Source organism: Diplotaxodon limnothrissa, linkage group LG9 (assembly GCF_057381915.1).
Source record: "Diplotaxodon limnothrissa isolate DT_005_m linkage group LG9, D_limnothrissa_male_GT1.1, whole genome shotgun sequence".
In the NCBI taxonomy this organism is placed as follows: domain Eukaryota; kingdom Metazoa; phylum Chordata; class Actinopteri; order Cichliformes; family Cichlidae; genus Diplotaxodon; species Diplotaxodon limnothrissa.
Window position 1 is genome coordinate 29,350,652 of NC_140604.1, and position 21,469 is coordinate 29,372,120.

Sequence of the window (21,469 nt, forward strand, 5' to 3'; positions counted from 1 at the left end):
ATTCATCACTACACATGAGTAGGCTGCGCTCAACATAGTTCCTGGAGCGTGGGTCCTGGAACAACCATGATGGTGTCTTCTCTACAAAAACAAAAGTATAGCGATTGCTTCCAGGAAACACTGCAGCAGTTGTCTTTGCCCAGGAAAGAATGAGAAAAAGCTGGAGTTGTGTTTTTTTCCTGGGAATTTGCATGGCAGATCAGTTCAAGCCTACATTGGCAGGTCTAGCAAGGAAATGTTTTGGAGAAAAAAAAAGAACATGTTCTCACAACGACAGTTATGCAAATATTAAATCAAATATTTATGCCTTGGATGAATAGGGCAAAGGCTGGAGAGAAGAGAAGTAAACAGAAGAAGAGAGAACACCCAGAGGGGGAAAAATGACTGAGAAATTTTTAAAAAGAAACATAAATTACTCATTTATCTATGTGAATGTACAGCACATATTGTCTACAAACAAACAAAAAATGGAGAAAAACATGCTGAGAGAAGCTGTTTTGTGGTAGGGCCTCTGCAGCTGTTACAGTAGCAATTAAGATTAGGCCTTTGATTGCTAAGAGCCCAAACTTGACTTTTAAAGCATCAAACATCCACATTAGGTTGACCCCGACAACAAAACTACATTATTATCACAGAAGTCCTTGTTAGTCCCCCCACTTCAAAAACACTTGCATTGTGGCTTGTTTTGATGTATAAAAATGGAGCTCTGCTTGCAGGCAAACACCACGCTGGTTTACAAGCATTATACTTCTAATGACCTGGGTCAGAGCACAGACTGTTCTGCAAGCATGTGGGCTGCGTTGCTTAGCATCACTTATAACAAGTCAAAGTTCACCGAGCAGAACTATTTTAGACGGCACAAAAAATAAAAATGCATCCTTAAACTCACATAAGTCACTGAAAGGTTTTGTTTAATGTAACACACACACACACACACACACGTTCCACAGAACAAAACAGCCAGTCTTGTTTGAAACCAGGATTTTGGAGGAATCTTCATGGGTTAGGCATGGTCTCACTTGAAAACGGTGAAAAGTGCAACGGCCAAAAAAGGAAGTCAGTTTTAAAACCTAAAGCAATCGTGTTCCAGTGGTTTTAGGACTGGATCTACATCGATTCATCTGCCTTTGGAAACAGATGTGATCCGTGAGTCACCACTAATGTGAGTAAGAGCTCCTCTCAGACAATTCCTACAAATACCAGGAGATTTTTCATGAACAGAAAATACTCGGCTGTGTGTAAGACTACACCTGTCTGGATACACGAGTTGTTTGGACAACACTATTCACTATGAATGCAAATTATAAATACCACAGCATGCACTTACCCACACACGTAGAACAACAGGCACGCCCACAAAGCCACGATGCCATGCCTTAACAGTGTGTAACAATTATTTATCCACCTGGCGAGTTATCAGTGATGGTGGTTGAATATTAGCTTGAATATGCAAATGCTCTTTATCAGAGTGTTGGCCAACTCGCTTTATGTTCGACCGCTAAATAAGATCTTGCAATCACAAATCAATGTACTGGACTCCACTACAGGCCAGTCAGGGATGTCAAAAACCCATTTGAAAGTTAGAGTCCACACTTTGAGTTCAATCGTGTTCTTTTATAGATTAAGGCCAAAGTTGACCATATCATTACAAAGTCATTTTTCCAAAACATGCAGGGATTGAGAGATAGTGTAATCTAGATGGCAGATCTGGGCTTTTATTACTGTTTTTTGGGGGGTGTTAAGTTGTTGGGAATGTCCCATAAGATGGACTTTGGTTTGTTGTACTAAGGAGACAATAGGAGACTTGAAACGTTTGAAGTTGAAGCACACGGGCAGGAGCGGTGTGCGTTTCTCCTGTTAAATGACTTTGTTTTACAGCCTTCTAACACCTGCAGACACTTTGAGCCACAGTGAGAGCTCCTTAATCACTGCGGCGGACAAAAAAAAAAAAGTCCCGGTACATGCAGGCATTCAATGAACCTTCCAGAAGTAAATTTAAGTACACAACTGATCTCCATCTTTTATTACACCAAGACACGAATTTCAAATATACACAATGAGTACCGTGTTCTTCAGTTCAGTGTATGATACATTTATTTACGGTTTCTCTTAGAGCATGTCCAAATTGAACGAACGACAAAGAAAAAAAAGAACCAAATCCCCACGTTAGAAAAAAACAAAGTACAGTTATCAGAGACACTGCAACACTGAGAGACAAGATGCAACAGACAGAGAAGGAATAATTATGATCAGTGTTCTCTTCAACTTCACATTGCCATAATGGATAAAAAAAAAAAAAAAAAAAGATCATTAACAATAGTGATAATCTCCGTGTGTAAGACTGAATTAAACAAAAGCAATATAGATAATAAAGAACGTAATAGTAAAGTGAAGTGCAAATTTCTTTGGAAGTTGGAATAAAGTATGTTTTTCTTCATTAAGACATAAATAAGTTATAAAATAGAAGCTATCAAAACAAAAACCAGAAACTGAAGAAATAAAGGCAAGACACTTTTCTTTTTAATAGTTTCAAGTAGGCGATACTTCAGAGCCGTACAGAGACACTGTACAAGGCATTCTAAATAATCCGCGCAGCCTTTTGGTGGTTCAGACCTTCAGTGTAATTAATGAGACTTCTTTCGAACCTTTTGATCCAAAATGGCGCCCATTAACATCGTAAATGAAACCCCCGCAGGCTGCGCTCAGAGTTCTGCTTCTCAAAAACGAGTGAGGCTCTTCTGATACAAGAAGTACTGCACTAAAACTTAAAACAAACTCAGTGATACCTTTCAAGTCCGGAAATGTCCAGGTAACGAGTTCCTCGTTATCGCTGTGGGTTAGTCTCGATACTGTAGAGTTTCTTCTCGTCTCTCCTCTCTTTCTGTTGTGACATGATAATTCTAACACTGACTAATGAAAGAAAATCCTAGTCCTTGATGATGCATCTGTCGTGATTAATAGTTGAGGAGAGGAAAATACGAGCAGAGGAAAACCTCAGAAGCTTTCGCTGCGAAAACCATCCCTGTTTAACAAGTAGTCCTGCTGCACAGATTTTAAAATCAATACAACTTCAAGCAAAATTGCTCGAAATCAACTCAACTATACACTTGACTTCCGTCTGCTCGAAGCTGAACATATGCTTTTTTTTTGCTTACTCCCAGTAAAACGAAATGCTCCCAATGAGTGCAGCGTTTGGTCAGTTATTCGAGATGATGAATCGGTCAGTGTTGGGATTACTTTTTTCTCTGGAAGACGTTGGCCAGCATGGCGCCAGAGGTAGTCAGCTGACCCATCTTACTTAGAAACTTGGTCTTGGCATCCTCACCCACCAAACTGGATGCAATTGACATGGAGCTATGCAAAAAAACAAAAGACAACGTTAGAACGTAGACATGACGCAGCAGTGAACTTTAGCCATTTTCGATATGAATGTATTAAAATCAAAATCAAATCAAAACTATGCCAAAAATCCCTCTGCAATCTGTCTGAGCTCACATCACCCTCTACTCCACTTCTTTAGAAAGGAAATACTGTTTGCCAATTCAGCCCCTCCTGATTTTTTACAGTCTAACGGCTCCTCAAGTTCCTCTTTTGAGTTTGTTCGGACTCAGAATGATACAGAGAACAAGTTGGTGCCAAAGAGCTGCATTGCTCAATACCAGCACAAACATAACACCAACTCAAAGCACTTTATGACCTGCGAACCATTTTAGTCCATGCTTTTGTGTACCACCTGTAGTTCATGAGCATTTAATATCACATCAAACTTCATAGACTTGACTTAGAAACTCTAATATGTAATCTCAGTGGTAAGGAATTGGATCCATGTTAGGCGATCCTACTTCAATAATTATTTTGGTAAAGAATTCACTGAGCGCAGAATCACATGGTTTTTACAGTAAAATTAAATTAAATGGGGCTTAAAAATGTACAAAACTTTCCAAACCTCTTTTCTCAGAGGTCAGATCTCCTTAATAAAGGTTATCTTATCTTATCTTATCTTAAAAAGTAACAATCCATGTTACCAGTTATGGGGAGAGAAGTTGAAGCCAGACTTGGGAGAACAAAATGAAAAGGTAAGAAAAATCTCTCAGCGTGAGCGCAGAGACTTTAACGGCTGTAACCTCGGGGGAACACACTTTTACACAATCTACTCGCACAGACTTATACACACTTCCTGCATCTACATGCTCACAAACATACACTTTTTATCGCCCCTCTTTTTAATAAGCTCCAAATACACATGATCAAAAATCTTCCTTTCGTGTGGCTTTGACACTTAAAAATACTCGTAACGGGGGATACAGAAAAACCCAAAACTCCCACTATATGGGCTCTGTCTTTCACGCTCGCCACGTGGTAAGGATCCTTCACTACTTCATTCTGTCTTCATTTGTCAGAGTCTTATGCAATAAAAGCCCATATTTTGACATTCCTTTCAGAGCAAAGTAATGGTATGAATGGGGGTGCGTTGAGCCTTACCCTTGTGGGTCTGACATCGCTCTGTTTTCCACCTTGATTTCACACTCTTTGATCATTGAGCTAAGAATCACCTGCGAATGAAAGAAACAGATTCAGCTAAAAAAAGAACCCCAAATGTTTCTCCATGTTTCCGTTTTGTTCAGGTGATTTGTACCTTTACATTAATTCACATCACTGTGTTTTACCCAACCAATCCCAACCACTTTATTTTGGCATGCTGGTTTTTAGTGCGTCTTTTCTTCTACATTTCTCTATGTGTGTCTTGAGTGTTGAAAGGACTTGGCTGTCATTCATTGGCTGTTTTATGGGATTAACTTTCATGTCTTTTGCTTAATCAAAGCCAGGCTAACAACAGAAACGACTGCTTCTATTCAACAGATTGATAGAAAACAGAGGAACTTGCAAAATGGAAACATAATAATTATTTAATAGTGAAGTAAATTAACACAGACGCAAATAAAAGGAAATTATTTTGTCAAATTTTTGAAACTAGTTCCTGTTATTTTCGTGTATTTATTTGGGCTGGGTTAGTCCTATAAAGGCCTTTAGAGTTCATATGTTTCACAGCGTGAAACCTTTTTTATCTGTTAATCTGGTATGCACAGCTTACAGTCAAGAGTCGATGTCTTATGAATGAAAGAGTCAGCTGATCATTAGTCACCTTGGCTAAATGTTCACATGAAACGGATCGCGTGAGATTCCAAGACACAAATATATATGAGAGGTGTGTGTATGAGTGTGTCTGAGAAAGACTGTCTTTTTTTTCTTATTTGTGCGAGATCACAGATCAGTAGCAAAAAAACAAAAAAACAAAAAAAAAAAGGTAGACGATGTGGCTCATCAATAAAAACAGCTTTCAGCTGTTCACTTATTCCCAAGCAGTCAGCACATTGGATAGGTCCACATGTTTGAATTAGCAACCCCAAAGGAACATAAAAGCATGCAAACACATGTGTATGCACGCACGAATATGATGTGTAGAGTTTAGAGGCCAAACAATATAGAATTTTAAAGACTGACACCACTATTTGTTTATGTAAATCTTTCACATAGGCCAATATGTCTTTCCTTTCAGGCTTCAGATCTCCTTAACATTTATTAATTACGAGTCCTGCATCACAATGCATCTTAAAAACAATCTTGTTTGATCATCACAAAAAAGCAAGATTAATGGTTTACCAAGCAACGCTGGGCTTGAAGTCAGAGTTTTCTGTAACACGAAAGCTGCTCTCCATTTAACTGGCTAAATCACCATGGTAACTATTGCTGAACACATAACCTGGTCAGGAGGAGTTTATCTTGACCATGTTTTCAATGATTTTTGTATTTACAGCATGCATTACAGACCATGGAGTGTAGGAAAGATTCTCTGCTGGGGTATATGTTTTCTATGTGCAAGCTGTTAATCCCTGCCACCGTACAAATTATAGCAGCACAAACTGTGCATCACATTGTTGCTGGAATGTGTATGTTTGATAATGAAGAAAATTTATACGTGTTTTTATAATTTACTGGAACTGCAGCTACTAAAACACAGGACTAGAGTTAAACAGCAGATTTCACATCTGCTGTATTTGGCTGCAGAACATTTACCTTTAATGTTTAAATGAATGAACTTAAAATTTCAGAGCACTAATATGCTGCTGTCTTATTTAAAATAAACAGCAGCACTGAGAACTCAAATTAAAATGTTTATTTTACCGATCTCTTTGCCAGACCACCCGATTACTGGACTTTCTGAACCACTAATCTAATCAAAATGCAACAATGTTGAATCTTTTTTTTTTTAATCATCATCATCTGATGTCTGACTGGACTAGGCTGTACTTACAGGAGCACTCGATTTTATGTGATCACACACAGAGCCTGAAGCAGAAAGCCCGGCATAACAGTCGATAACCATCCCCATGATACACCCTCTCTCACTGGGATTGTAGATTTTTACAAGCAAGCAAATGTAAAGAAATCCTGCTGGTGTTACAATTCCGTTATAGTACAGTGGTCCCTCGTTTATCGCGGTAGTTACATTCTAAAAATAGCAGGTGATAGGTGAAATTCGCAGAGTAGCTAACTTGATTTTTATTGTTATGATGTTTTATGGCTGTAAAACCCCTCATTACACACTTTATACACTTTTCTCCGACATGCTCGAACATTTCCACACTTTTCTCTCTTGCCTATGGCGGTGCAAAATGTTTCATCGACATTTTTGTGTTTGTTGGACAAAACTTACAAACATACAGTACAGCACTTCAGAGTCACACTGCTAGCAATCGAAGATTTATGCAAATTTGAAAAGCTGAACGCATTCTGTACTGGACAAGAGATGGGGCACAAGATTGATTGACAATAGTCTACAGCCAATCAGAAAGCAGAACACAGCGCGCACCTAAAAAAAAACAAAAAAACAAAACGCATGCAAAATTGCACCAAAAAAAAAAAAAAAAAAAAAATTACGTGAAACAGCGACACCTCAAAAGGTGAACCGCGTTATAGCGAGGGACCACTGTATACTCCTCTAATGGCTAAGCTATGCTACAGCTACATTCATGGTTCAAGGCTGTCTTCTTTAATTTTTTCATTTTAACTTATTGGTTGTTATGAATGCCAATATCAATATATCAGTCAGGCTTATATGAATGTGCAAGCATGTCTTTGTGTTTTCTCCTGACCTCATGCTCTGGAGAGAGTTGCTCCATGTCAGCACGCAGACACCTGAGACCAGGCAGGAAATGGTTGACCATCACCTCCTCGGAAATGACTGGACTGAAAGTTAAGGGCTTAACTGAAGTAATGCAGCCATCAGAAACTCAAATGCAAGTGTTCAGTTTTAAGTCCTTTTAAAACTACTTGGTTCTCCACAAATCACAACTACTAAATTAGATCAAATACAGTAAAACAGAAAAGAAAGGGAAAAAAAGAATAAATGCAATCTATTTCTTAAAACAATACATGCAATTTGAACTTTTAAACTTAATACAGTAAACAAATTTGAAAGATTTTTGCTTTTTTCATTAAAAAGAAAAGTTGCAAAATGCACTTAGTCTGGAAGGATGAATATTGGGATATAATAACATAGGAGGATTTTTACAATTTACTATCTTGTTCTTGTTGCTACTTGTATAGACATGTAAACTAAAGAACTGGTGATTCCAAGGTCAGACAGTTAGTAATACTACTGAGCAATAACAGTGTTTCCGGGAATCACCAGATGGGAGGGGTTTACTTCAGGACAATTTAAAATATTTTGCTGCTGATGAAATCAATAGTAATTACAATTAAAAATTCACTTCATTACTTTATAGCTACAGGGCACACTCCACCCATCTGAGAATGAAAATAGGTTCACACAAACTTTACTCCATGTTCCTTCATCCTAGACTGCATGTGTTCTGCCACCCATCAAACCCAGTGAAACTATATGGGACCAGCGGTGAGCACGTCTTTATTTTTAGGGATGGAAATGTACACTTTCAGAGCTTGTCGCACTGATTACAGGAGAAAGAAGTGCAGTGGGAGGTAGAGGCTCTGAGGTCAGGGCTATACCTCCTGGACACTACTGCACTATAAAATCACAGCCTGACAAAAATCCACAGGAATGAACCTCAACAGCTGCCGTGTGTGTGTGTGTGTGTGTGTGTGTGTGTGTTGGACCTGGGTGGGGTTGGGTTGTCAGTAAAGATGAAAAAGAGAAGAGGGGAAAAAAAAAAAAAAAAAGAGTAAAAGAGAAATAGAGGAAAAAGAATCAGAGAAAAGAGGGATGGCAGAGATGATATAAACGTGAGTTCTGTCCTGGGAACTGTTCCTAAGGATTGGAGCTGATGTTCAGTCCTTTCCCTCCACTCACACACTTTCTCCCTCTCTCATCCTTTCCTCTGCTTAACCAACCCTGTAATTACATCTGGCCCCAAAATGGAGGCAGCTTATTTTTCCTTTCTCCTTCTGCCAAATGATAGTTAAATCCTGCCAATACACACAGTGATCCATACACAGAGGCACCGAGACCACACTGATACATACCAGCACATCTCACAAGGATAGCTAGGAAATAACTGGTAACGCTTAGGTTCTTCTTACTGACTTACAGTTACAACATCTAACCCTGAACCCTAACCAAACTTGACACTGACTTCTGGTAAATCATTTGGAAACACATAAGTACAGGAGTATTAAAAGGACGAGTGGACTCATATTTCCTCTTGGAGTAAGTTAGTTTTAAGCTATTAGGTCTTATCACGTAGAGTGACAGTTAAATTGCTTTTTCATTTAAGAATGGAAATCCATTTCTAAACAGCTTACATGGACTGTGAACCATGACCTTTAAAAGGATACAGCAGCAGGAGAGGGCGCTGTAGGCCTCAAACAGCTGAGTGGCAATGTCAATCCTCTTGTTTTCAACGCTCTGGCTGTTGTTAGCTAGAGCAAGCTTGTGAAGGTGTGGAAGCACAACTAGGAGAATAGCAAAGACAGGGGCAAATGGTTAGAGCACAGAAAAAGCAGAATTAAACAAAACAATGAAGAGATTAAAAAGCATATTTTAAAAAAATGAGATGTCCTTATTTTTTGGTATTTTTTGGAGCATGCTCATATCAAACATGGCCAAGGTTTGGCATAGGTGAGATAGCAAAATGAAATAAGTGGTCAGTTTCAGAAGCTTTTTCCTACGCGTAGCTCTCAATGATGACAGTAGGAGCGGATACCCACTATATGGTAATCCCAGACAACAAAGCTCAATCCACCAGTTGTTCAAATATTTTGATTGTGAGGGGAAGCCAACCAGAAAAAAGTTGGCTTAAAGGAAGTGTGGCCTTTAAGGGAAAGAAACTTAAAACGCCTCGTTACAGAGCATGAGCTGAGAGTCTGCACTCAAGCCCAGTTTAAGGTAAACAGGAATTTTCTTAAGCAGTGAATCCTGCAAAGCTCCTCAATTGGAGTCCAAGAACAAACACATTGAGCTGGAAATTTGAGCATAAAGTCCCCCTTTAAACAGTTAGTCATTTTCATACACTCGTCTCTGAAGCGTGGCTCTGCGTTGGGCCCAACCCTTCCGAATGTCCTGATGATCTCCATGTGCAAAGAGTGCTGGTCTTGGTACTGAGGGTCTTCCAGGAATGACGCCAGCTGCATCTTTACACGCTCCAGCAGCTAAACACACGCAAGCAAAAGTATTTTTAGACATTTTAGAATGATGATGAATTTAAAAATGCTTTCAATTAATTTCATCACTGTGTATTTTGACAGTTCCCCACCTCTTTTTGAGTGACAGTCTCCATTATGGTACCAAAGGCAGGAATAGTAGAGATCCTCACTGAGCTACAAACAGCAAGAATGCAAGAAAATGCTTTGACCATAGATAGTCAGTTAATCACTATTTCAGGCATTCTAACACTCTATTAGCGTGCCATTATGGCAGAATTAGAATGAGTCAAACATTATCTGGAAAAAGGTTTTCAGATTCATTTCATAATGTGGGAAACACCAGATTATTGGGTTAACCACATTAAAAGAAGTGAGATGTGTTCAGGGTATGTCATAAGATGAAAGGCATGTAAGGGATTTTTTTAAACAGTGCAGCTAACGGATTCCAGAATTGACTTAAAATTTTTCATTTGTGTACATTTTTTTATTACAGTGCCATATCCAGTGTCAAGCAAGCATTTATACTAAAACCCACAACAAGTCAAAGAATTAGGACTACTGTGGCTAACACATGTTCTAGGTTTTGCATAAATATAGTGATTACAGTGTAATGACACACTGGTAACCACAATGATGACTGAGATGGTTACTGTAGTGCCAGATCAGGCTCTACATTATGCTCAAGTTATTACATGTCCATAAACAGTGAAATTTACATGTGTCAAGTAAAGTGTCAAGTGCATGACCCATCAGTGCTTTGAGTACTTGAATGACAGAGCTGCTATATAGAGAGTTTGTGTTTGGACTGAGCATCTGAAATGGTGATCATCTGAGCAGTAATGATCAATTTAGCCAAGATCTGGGAGCTCATCTGACTTTACAGAGCACCAAAATGCTAAGTCTTTGTGAATATTATTTGCCCCACATCTATATTTAGAAATCAGTGGACTATAAGATAAGGTACAGTTATATATATTTATATCTTTCTTGAAGAAAATCCAACTACAAATGAAAATCTTAAATCTGCTGTAAAAATACAAAACAATAATAAGAATATCTGACATTAATCACTTGAATTAATGACTGCGATGAATGGAAGTAAGCAAGGTTAATGGGGAGGGGGCGTTAGAGTGATGTTAAATAATCATTTCACAGTCAGTAGGACTAGAAAAGCCAGAGGTCATCTGAGAGATCATTGGAGGAAAAAAGAACGTTTCTCATCATTTCTCTTAACATTAATTTTAAATTTATAAACTGCTAATTGTAGATACGGCAAAACACGTGAAGCCAATTTTTTAAGGCAACAAAGAAAAAGGAAAAAAAACATGCATTAAAAGTTAAATCAATTTGTGTTCACAGTACAATTTGGGGACAAGCATATGCACCCAAAAATGTATTTCATTACAGAGACGTGAGATGAATGGGGCTGCATTCCAGCAGTGATGCCACAAATTTCATTAGTGTCGAGTTTGATAGATCCATGCCAAAAAACCCCTTTGAATTATTGTCACGACATGGCTCAGAAGACAGGCTGTTGTTTATAGTGTGCTATGTGTTTACCAGCTTATAGCGTGACACAGGGCTGAATCAAATTTGTTTGCTAATTAATCTAAAGATCACCAAAATGAATATGCATAAACATTTTCCTGTTGGACTAGAGAGTGGAGACTTAACTATTTATCCAAGCACAGATGTTGTTAGTCAGTGTGAGTCACTGGGTTGACATCAGTGGTTATTGAAAACGGGAGGTAAGAAAGAGAGGCCAGCGAACTCAGGCTCTTACTTCCTCGTTCACTGGATTTTGTTGTGGTTAGAAAAACTGCTGTGTTAGCGAAATAAGACTTAGACTTCTGGCATCATATTGATGCCAGCTCAGCAAGACAGATTCAAGAAATTTCTTCTTCTTCTTCTTTTTATACGAACGCACCACTGCAAGGATGCAGCCCACAAAAGGACAGTGTTTACAGAGAGATTTTTCTGTGTTGATTGACTCACAATTCAGGCCCACTGCACAGAGTTATAAGGGCTGGAGCCGCCCGGCGATCTACTAATGCTTCACTCATGCCTCGGAGAATCAACTGCAAACCCACCACACAGCAGGATGAGAGAGAGGGAGGGGTGCCATGGGAGGGGACAGAGACAGCAGGAAGGAGGGAAATGTATAAAGAAGAAAGCGAGGTGAAAGAAAGAGGTAAAGGTAGAATATATAAAATGGAAGAGAAAGAAAGAAAAAAAAAAAAAAAAAAAAAGGATTGCCAACCACTATTTGGAGTCAATCAGAAGGGGCCCTGCTCTCACAGAGTGGGATAGAGAGGAAGAGGAGGAGGTGGGGCAGGTTACACGCAGGCATGCAGGGATTGTGCTGTTGACACATGGGAAATATGCAACCACATTTCTGGCAAAGGACTTATTAGTTGTAGACTGATGAGGCAATGAGAGCTGGCATGAGTTAGTGATGCAGACTGATGATGTGTACATGCATAAAAGAGTTCACCGTGGTTATGCTGAAGAATTACCCCATGGCACAGCCTAAACCTAAACAGGAGCCGCTCTAAACTAATGCACATGAGTGAGTTATATTTGAAGAATGAATGAAAATGTATTGGACAAATAGGTTATTTCAATGTTCATACTGTCTTATTTTCTGCTGAATTTGCTCCTGGCAGGTAAAGACTGGTCCAAATGTGATAGTTCTCAGGCAGCAAAGAGAAGGGGGAGAGAGACGCGGCGCAGTTTGCTGTTGTTGTTTCACTTACATTTCAGGGTCAGAAGACAGTGTGATGAGAGCCGGCACCACTCTCTGAGCTACCAGCGTCTCATTCACCCCCTTCACCAGCAGCTGATCGGATTGGACAGAGCCAGCCGTGATGTCACAGAGGTGGGCGGGGCATTTGGGACAAGAGTGAGCAACACCGGCAATAAATAGAGAAAGAAAAAAAAAAAAAAAAAAAAAGGGAAAAGCAAAATAAAGAAGGAAGGGAAAAGAAAAACACAAAAAGATAGGAAGAAAGTGATATACAATGACAAGAACAATAGCTGCAAGACACGGAACAGCACTGTATGTTTCAAGCAAGTGTGTACACACACTCGTTCACACACGCACGCACACACATGCAATCTCAGGTATGCACACATGGCAAAGCCAACATAGCTAAAATTGCACAAGTATTGTTACAATACAGTGAGCATAAAACAGCGGGCTCTTTCCACACACGCCAGATTATAAAATAGCTGAGAGTAATTTGATCTGGCATCTGTGGTAAAGGGCCACTTTTTGATCCACAGTTTTGGTAATGGTGGACAGCTACACACTATGAAATGGTGACAGTGAGGTGTTCTGGGAAAGAACGAGTCGTTCACAAAACAGGGGGGAATGAATACGGCCTACCACTCCTCCTCCCCCAGTTCAGATCAACAAAGGCCAGGTTCCAATGCTATGCCTAGAGTCTCATCCCAGTATTTGACCTAAAGTGTGGACAAACGAGATCTCATGTCTCTTATGGCTTTGGCCAGGACTTTTGCCTTGGGAGGCTGGTTTAATATGGATCCAATCAGCTGAAGAAAACAGAGAAGGTATTGTCTCCCTTTACAAAATAACAGCAGTATTATGTTTCCACAGGATCTGAAATTCTGAAAACATAAAAAAAAAAAAAAATTCACAAAAGAACATTTCTGATTAAATTATACTTTCCAACAACACTGAAAGGGAACAGGCCTTCAGCTCCTTCAACTATGCCGTACTTTCAGGGTACTGACCTCAGGTTTTTTCTGACATGTAGCAGATATTTATGTTGTCGCTACTGGGATGAGTGTGCAGTCAAAGGTCTGAGGGTCTAGTCATAAGGTTGGAACCAGAGCACTGATAAGCTAAATGCTACAGTCTTTACTCACATTTAAAGGGCAGAACAGCTTAATAACAAATGTTCAAGAGCAGCAACAGCAAGCAAAGCTAGCACAAGTATAGCAAATATGGAAATGTGAATATTGAGTCTATATTGTTTATAACTCCACAACTGACCATTTTTAGCTCAGTGAAACTATACATGTATTGATAATCATTATCTACCAACTTAGATTCTTTAACACAATACAACAACAATAACTACATAATAAAAATGTCTACAATGCATTAAAAATTATTAGGATTTTATCCATAATTGTGCAGCTTCATTGGTCTATATTTTACTAAAATACATTTTAGTGCAATGTTTCAACTGTGGTACAGTTTTTTTTTTTCCTTCCAAAAAAACCTTTTGTGCTTGTGTGTTTGTACCTCAAACATCCGTGCTGCCGTACACCGGACAAGAGCAGACGTGTGGACCACCCCATACCACAGAACAGTTAGCAGCAGCTCATGGTACACTGGGTTGGCACTGAAAAAACACAAAACAACCCGATTAAGTAATCATTAACTTTCAAACTGTCAAGTTAAAACAACAAACGAGTAACTGTATAAAAGAACCTGCCACATTCTTATAAATGGGTGCACACACACACACACACACACACACACGTTTCAGCTTACCCCAGCTCTACAAAGGAGGCTTTCAGGCTGTCAAGAGGTGCATGGGACAGAGACAGGGTTGTCATAACATCTTCTAGGAAACCCACCAACAGCTTGCGATCCTCCTCCTTTTGAGAGATGACAGCATACTTGTGACAATTTCATGTATTTCACTGTAACACCTGTATATAATTTATAAGAGTGCGGTTAATTTTATTCTCTTTTTAGTCTGGCCGCTCTGAACATTGACACTGTGTTAAAAGTTGATGCAAAACACTGCACTTAGACAGACAGCTAACCTCAGGCATTAGGAGTGAATTTTATACATGTATTTGAACTTGCAAACACATGTATTTGCAAATTGTGGCTGCTGGATCCAGTTCCAACTTGCAAATACGTGTATATTTAGATTGCATAGACCAGATTTGTAAAATAAAGTGATTCTGTCACAAATTGTCTAATTAATCAAAAAATTGTCTCCCTGGAAAACTCAAACCAACCAAGATAAAGACTTAGCTATTTTTTTAAATAAAATGGTAGTATAACATTTATTCCATCATTCAGATTACCTAAATCTTGAAGAAATCTACAAACTATCAAAAAGTCTGATCACGATTGTTAGTTTCTGAGCAGCTGTTAATTTACCTGGTTATAACATGTCAGCACTCCAGTGGCATAAATAGGAACTGTGGCTTTGGTGAGAATACCATTCCCTGCTGAAGCATCTGACAGGAGAACAAAAGCCGATCATAACAATGAACGCAATAAATTCAGTTAATCAAGAAGATTAGAAATGAGCCGAGACACAAACAAATATGACATGACGAGGTCATTTTCAACCCAATGTACTGGCTTCGCATTTGTTAACATGAGTATATGTGTGACACTGTGGCCTCACCATGCATGTTATACTGTTGTGGTTTTATAAAAATGTCAGAAAAGGTCCCGATGACCTCAACACAGCCTGGGTCTCCATACAAAACACATTTCATCAGTGGCCACAATACCAAAACTAAAACACTTGGCAGCCACATAAGACCAAGCACCTCTTTATAATTATATAAACATGTTTGGAATTTATAAAAAAGGAGATGGAAACACCCATAACAGACTCCAAATAGCTTGTTTACATCAACAGTGTCAGCGTCTGAACTCCACCTATCAACAGTTTCTTGAGAGAGCTGAGAAAACCTTACACTTGCACATCTGCGTCTAGGCTAAAGCTGCCCTTACCAACGTTCTCTTCAGACAGTCGGAGAATCTCCTGGAACTGTGGTTTAACCTGCAAAAGTCACAATGATAAAATGCCAGCATAATACTTATAAATATTGGCATTTACTGTACACACACACACACACACACACACACTTTTAAACATCCCATATGAACTTTAAAGATATCTTTAAATATCAAACTAAGAATGAACGTATACACAGTAAACTGACACATTTATTGTAGTTGCACTATGTATATGACATGACAGAATAGATTTTTTTAGTGGCCTCAGCTCTAAACACCATTCAGTATTCTAAAAACAAGTGTGCCTGTTCAGGTAAACAAGGTGGGTTGAAATGAGCTAAACTGGAGGAAACTTTAAGAATGCTTATTAAGACTAAACTGTCATGGTTTACTCAGTTATCACAGGTTTACCTTAGTGTTGGTGAAGATCTTGCCAAAGGTGCGGCAGAATCTCCAGAAAAAGCGAGAAAATTCATGAACACAAGTTGATGATGTCACATTTATGCGACCCACAATCTCTATGAGCTGCGGTAGGCTGTTTAAAAAAAACAGAAGAAAGGAAAAAAAATAGAAATTAGTAGTCTGAGTCCATGTTGTTAATGACAATGGGCATTCTTTCATACATCTTTTTTTTTTTTTTTTTTTTTTTAAAGTATGTTGAGAGAGATGAGATAGCCTTTATTTGTCAGTTGCAGGTCTTTTGCCCACAACCGAGATGACAGACCTTGCCGACCGATGTTAGTAGACATGTGCCGATTACACTTGTGTTACTTGTGTTGTGAGGAAATCTAGAATGTCTTTAATGTGTTTAACCTCCCATTATAAGGTCCCTCTTCCCTCTGAGGATAACAACCACATCCTCATAACATTAGTCACTGCATTTTACCACGATAGCTTAAGGTTATAGTAAGCCTTGGTTTAGGTTACGATGAGTTATTTTAAGTCACTGAAGTGATCAAAACCAAGCTTCATGGGTTTGAGTGTATGTGTGTGCGTGCGTTTCTTACAGCTGGTTGACCACCCATAGCAGGCTCTCCCATCCAGTGGTTCCTTCATGCTCCAGCTGGTGGTCATAGAGTTGCAGCAGGGCACTCAGCATCTCCCTGCTGCCGATGATGGTTGCCACATCTTGGAGGGGAGAAGCTGGCCGGGGAAATCGAGTCACTGCAAATCCAAAGATAGAGGACCAAGGCAGAAACTGAATAATAAATGTCAAAGGCTTAAAGGCCACACTAGCACCAGTAGACTATATGTGAATGAAAAATGTTTGAAAGTTGCATTTTAGTCACACTAAAATACAAACCTCTACTTCTGCTTAGGTTTCTGCATTTCTTTTACAATTGACCTGTGTGTGTTTGTAAACATCCTACCTTCAATTGCAGGTATGTCACCATGGAGTTTGACTCTGCTGGTGAAGGGTGCATTCTGCAGCACCACAGCGAACAGAGGAGGGATAAGAGACTGAAGGGCTGACAGGAAAACATGTAGCTTGTGTTCATCTAGACCATGTTCTCCTTGCTAGAGAAAGAAGCAGCACATATTATGGAAAGTGAGACAGTGCAATTTTATATATGCACTATGCCAAGACTGAAATGAAAGACACTTACTGTATGTAGTTTCTCTATACGTGCCAGTAGAGAAGGAATGAGTGAAGTGTGCAGGGTGCCCAGCTCTGTGGTCCAGGCAGCAAAGGCAGGGATGAAGACCTGGTGGACCGCATTGACCACCCGCTCTGATGGGTCTCCAAGAGACAGCAGCATCAGCTCAAAACCCTGGAATGAAAACAGACAAACAATAGAGCAACACTCAGTCTCACCCACAAAAGCAGTTGTAAAATCCTGGCGTAATACATACAATGCAGAATAGCAGTTGTGGACATCATTAAAACAAATCACTCTCATACATGTTCATCTACAAAGATACACACCTGGGAATACTTATCTGGGTCATCTATGTAACCCATAATTATACCCAGGCTCTTGACCACAGCCTCCCTGACCATGTCCGCCTTATCCTCAGCAAGCATCTGTTGCAACATGGACAGCACCAGGGAGCTGCGAATCTCCTTCTACAGAGACAAACAGTGACAGCAAAAAAAAAAAAAGACCGACTGAGAATTCATTCAGGTCATATTTTATAATTCTACATTTAGTACATGATGAGTATGGGCTTAAATGGATTATTTCCGAATTGTGGGTGAGCAAAGATATTTATTAACTCTCAAGAAATTTCACTCATTTTTTTTTATACAGTCTATATTTAGAAGAATCTTTTGTAGGCAACGACTGCCTGATGTCTGGAACTGATGAACATCACTAAACAATGGGTTTCCTCTATTGTGATGCTTTGCCAGGTCTTTAAAACAGCTGTTTTCAGTTGTTCTTGTTTGAAATTGGAAAAAGATTTATGATCGGGTTGACATTAGGCAACTGATTTGCCATTTTTGCTTTCAAGAACTCCCACGTTGCTTTTAAAATTTGTCCTGGATCATTCTTCTTCTTATACTTCTTCTCTTTAAAGCACCATCCAATCAACGTAGCTGCACCTGGCTCAGTCCGAGCACACCGTGAATCCCCGTGCTCTTCAGATTTAATTGGTAAAACCACTTCCACTGGAAGCAGGAAGCTATACCGTGGTGTGGGTTGCATTTGGATTATGAGCCCTTCTGATAGTTTACTTTCCTCGCAACCCCTTCCAAATGAAAATGCCACACCTGGAATTAACTCACAGCCCACTCAATTGATGAAGAAATAATAAGGAGTGTCCAATTACACTTAAGCCCTTGAAAATAGGGGATTGTCTATAAAGTATAAACATTTCTCAACAGTTATTGCAATAGATTAATGCTTCACAAATGAAAGCTTAGTCTGCACTTTAGGCCCATATTCATCATATACTGTAACTTGAATATGTTGCATTCATAATGTGTTCTTACAGGCAGGTAAGGTGCTAAGGCTCCACAGGACTCTGCCACCAACAATCTCCTCTCTGGATATTTGTGGTTAATCTGGAGAAGACAAGTTTAGAGGAATTGAAGTGTTTAAAGAAAGAGCAATAGAAATTGAAAGAAAAGGAGAGGCAGACGGGAGTGCAGCCACCATGGAATGGAAACAACTCGAGTATCAGCAACATCCTGACCCTGTGGAAACCACTATTTGTCTTTCTGCGCAGATTCTCAGACTCCAAACTGGTGGCAGCGGCCGTTGTCATGGGAGCAGATTTTGTTTATCACACATGTGTTGCATGTGGTGACACAGGTGGCAACGAAGACCAAACCGCTAACCCATTTAACTCAAGGACGCCTATGGAGGTATTGCTAACAGATTCCCAAATCAGAAAGATCTGACATGTTTGCATTTCTAACCTTTGAGTGTTTTTATGAGAGAAAAAGTGGGAAAACAACAAAAAGCAAAACAAAAATACAGAGAAAACGCAAATCATTCATACGTATACTTCCCATCTTTGAACTGAAATTAAAAAACAAAAACAGAGACGTGTCTTATAAATTCAAGTGCTACAGAAAGGTTCACATCACAATGCCAAGCAAACAGACTGTATGCTAATTAAATCTAAATATTTACACACCTGATCACTTTAGCATTATTCATGAATTTCAAATAAACTTCAGATGTTTAAAAAGAAAACAGATTAGAGACCATTTATAAATCAGTAATATGATCTCAAAGCTGTGAAATTCAGTAGGAGTATATTTAATAACCCCTGTAGGCATGTACTCTACCTGTTCCCAGCACTGAGGGAGTAGCTCAGCCTCGACACGTGTGGGCCCCACATGCCTCGCAAACGCAACGCAGCCCGTCAAAATCATTTGTCTTTGGAGACAAAAACACACATTTGAGAAAATACTGGAGGCAGGCAGAGTTTTTTTAACCACAGGCTGTTGACACAAAGTGTTAGCACCTCTGCTCATCATCCGGTCGCTTGATTAGGTTAAAGAGGATGTGGAGAAGCTGGTCTCTCTCTTTAGGCTCTGGGTGAAGGCAGGCAGTACATAAGATGAGTGGAATCAACTCCTGAATTAAAGAAGACACAGAGACAGAAAAGGCTAGGATCAGTTTAGATTACTCTGCAAATACATTTTTAAAAAAGTGTGTGGTTATGGTTACAACACACAGGGATGGAAAGGATGGTTTGTAGCACTCAAGCAGGCCCGTAATTCTATGGAGTAGCAGGAACAGCAACCGGGAAGAGGGGGCTTATTATGAAGACAGAAAATGGGAAAGTCACAAGGAGAAAAATACACAGGGGGTCACTCTTAAAAACCAACAGCAGATTTTCAACACTCCTGCAAACATGCTTACGGTAAATCCCTTGCTGGTTTCATATCTACTCTTCTTTGGACTTTGAGGCACAGAAAGTTATGGCCACATACTGTAGAAGCTTAGTAGTGCATGCACACGGCGGCATATAGACAGATAAACACAAACCTAATGCACTAGTTCTCCTCATATAAATGATTCCTACTTCAGAGTTCAGACAAAGTTCATGGGCCTTCCAGCCAGAGGGGAGAGCACTCAGCTGCCCTTGATACAGGGCCTCCATGGCCAAACTGTGGTCAGCCCTGCATTCCCGCCACACACACCGAAATTAGAGAGTGCACACAAAGTTAAAAATATATTTTTTTTCAAAGTCTGTTTTTTTTCCAGGAAGATATGATGTTTTCCTGCCAAGTACTGGAAGAACAAGCTAAACCCCAATGCTGGATGGACAAAAGGACCTAACAGAGAAACTTGGGTAAAGATAGACTGTGATGAGTCACTCGTTCAATGCTGGACCAACCCTCTGAAGTCACTGCCATGTTGGCTATATTTTAGAAAAGCAAAAATATAACATTTGACTATCAAAAGGGTCATTTTAAGTGGTTACATGACTAGTCCAATATAGTTGAAGTCAATTTCAGCATTAGAAGAAGAAAAAAAACAAAACAGCTTAAAATGACAAATTAAACAAATTCAGCCAACTTTAACAGTCACATTGAATAATCTTCTCCTGCAGTCTATTACAAGGCTACACATTTTCACAGGACACATTTTGGAGAGTCAACAGCACTGGGCTGATAAAGCAAATAGAGGAATTCATAAACAGCACACATCTAAAAAGCCAGAAACCACGCTGACCCTGTTCTATTTCAGTGTGGACTCCTATGATGTGAAATCTCCTTCATAACTGACCAGTCCTGTGTAAACACTGTGGGCAGGTAGAGTGGACAGAATGACGCCAGGGACCATGGACCAGGGGCCAGATTCAGGGCAACTACTCCTTTTAATTTAAGGACCAATGTAGAAGAGCCTGCATTCAGTAAAGGAAAGCAACAACTCCCTTCCATGTGACTATTCCTTTCAGTCTTTTCGGTTATTTTAACTATGAGGCTATGGAAAGACCAATGTCTGCTTTACCACTCACATGATGGCTTACAACTTTCATCTGAGATGTTGCATGCAACATCTCAGCAGCTCTCAATGACAGACTGCCTTATGTAGTTTCTTGACCCAGATGCTCATTATTGGGTATACCTGTAATGTGTCTTATCTCCAACAAAAACAGTAATGAACATATCTCTCTTAATACTACACACCAACTCATCCATAGTTTCCAGAAGATGCACACTCATTTAAACCACTAACAGGTGACGTGAACACGTGAACAACACTGCACTTCTTTCTCCAGGCATTTCCTGATGGCAGCAGGATAAAGTTGTGTGCCAAACTGCATAAACTGCTCAGGAATGCCTCCAGGACTACAAGGCCAAATCAAAGCATCGACCCAGCCTCTAAACCTCACAGAAGTTGTTTGAAGAACAGCGCGTTGAAATAATTCCAATCCAAAAAGGCCCCACCTAATTCACAGAAACTGAAGACCCAGTGCCAACGTGTTGGTGCCAGACATCACAGGATACCCTTACCGCACAAACTACACATATTATGCACGTGGTTTAAATGTTAAGGCTGTCTCAATACTTTAAGATGACTGGACTTGTTAGTTTTGTTTTTTCCTCGCTTTGTGGTTAGGTTTAGGCATCAGAAGAATTTAAAGTAACTTATTGCTCTTTCCACTAGTTTTTAATGTTGTCAGCATCTACAAACTGGA

The 21,469-nt window shown here is 39.5% G+C and overlaps 1 protein-coding gene across 1 annotated transcript in view; it reads right to left on the reverse strand.

Annotated features, from left to right (window-relative positions):
• Positions 1-2,520: 2,520 nt before the first annotated feature.
• Positions 2,521-21,469, reverse strand: part of relch (RAB11 binding and LisH domain, coiled-coil and HEAT repeat containing) — a 37,262-nt gene continuing 18,313 nt past the window's right edge. The window contains exons 13-31 of the mRNA XM_085362989.1: positions 19,283-19,395; positions 19,104-19,194; positions 18,300-18,371; positions 17,292-17,432; positions 16,972-17,136; positions 16,735-16,882; positions 16,372-16,528; positions 15,776-15,899; positions 15,359-15,407; positions 14,771-14,850; positions 14,147-14,253; positions 13,895-13,994; positions 12,378-12,460; positions 9,732-9,795; positions 9,489-9,627; positions 8,815-8,931; positions 7,155-7,243; positions 4,483-4,553; positions 2,521-3,354 (exon numbers count right to left, since the gene is read on the reverse strand). Of these exons, the coding sequence (XP_085219115.1) occupies positions 3,234-3,354; positions 4,483-4,553; positions 7,155-7,243; positions 8,815-8,931; positions 9,489-9,627; positions 9,732-9,795; positions 12,378-12,460; positions 13,895-13,994; positions 14,147-14,253; positions 14,771-14,850; positions 15,359-15,407; positions 15,776-15,899; positions 16,372-16,528; positions 16,735-16,882; positions 16,972-17,136; positions 17,292-17,432; positions 18,300-18,371; positions 19,104-19,194; positions 19,283-19,395 (2,031 nt within the window). The 3' untranslated portion in view covers positions 2,521-3,233. The remainder of the gene's footprint in view (positions 3,355-4,482; positions 4,554-7,154; positions 7,244-8,814; positions 8,932-9,488; positions 9,628-9,731; positions 9,796-12,377; positions 12,461-13,894; positions 13,995-14,146; positions 14,254-14,770; positions 14,851-15,358; positions 15,408-15,775; positions 15,900-16,371; positions 16,529-16,734; positions 16,883-16,971; positions 17,137-17,291; positions 17,433-18,299; positions 18,372-19,103; positions 19,195-19,282; positions 19,396-21,469) is intronic.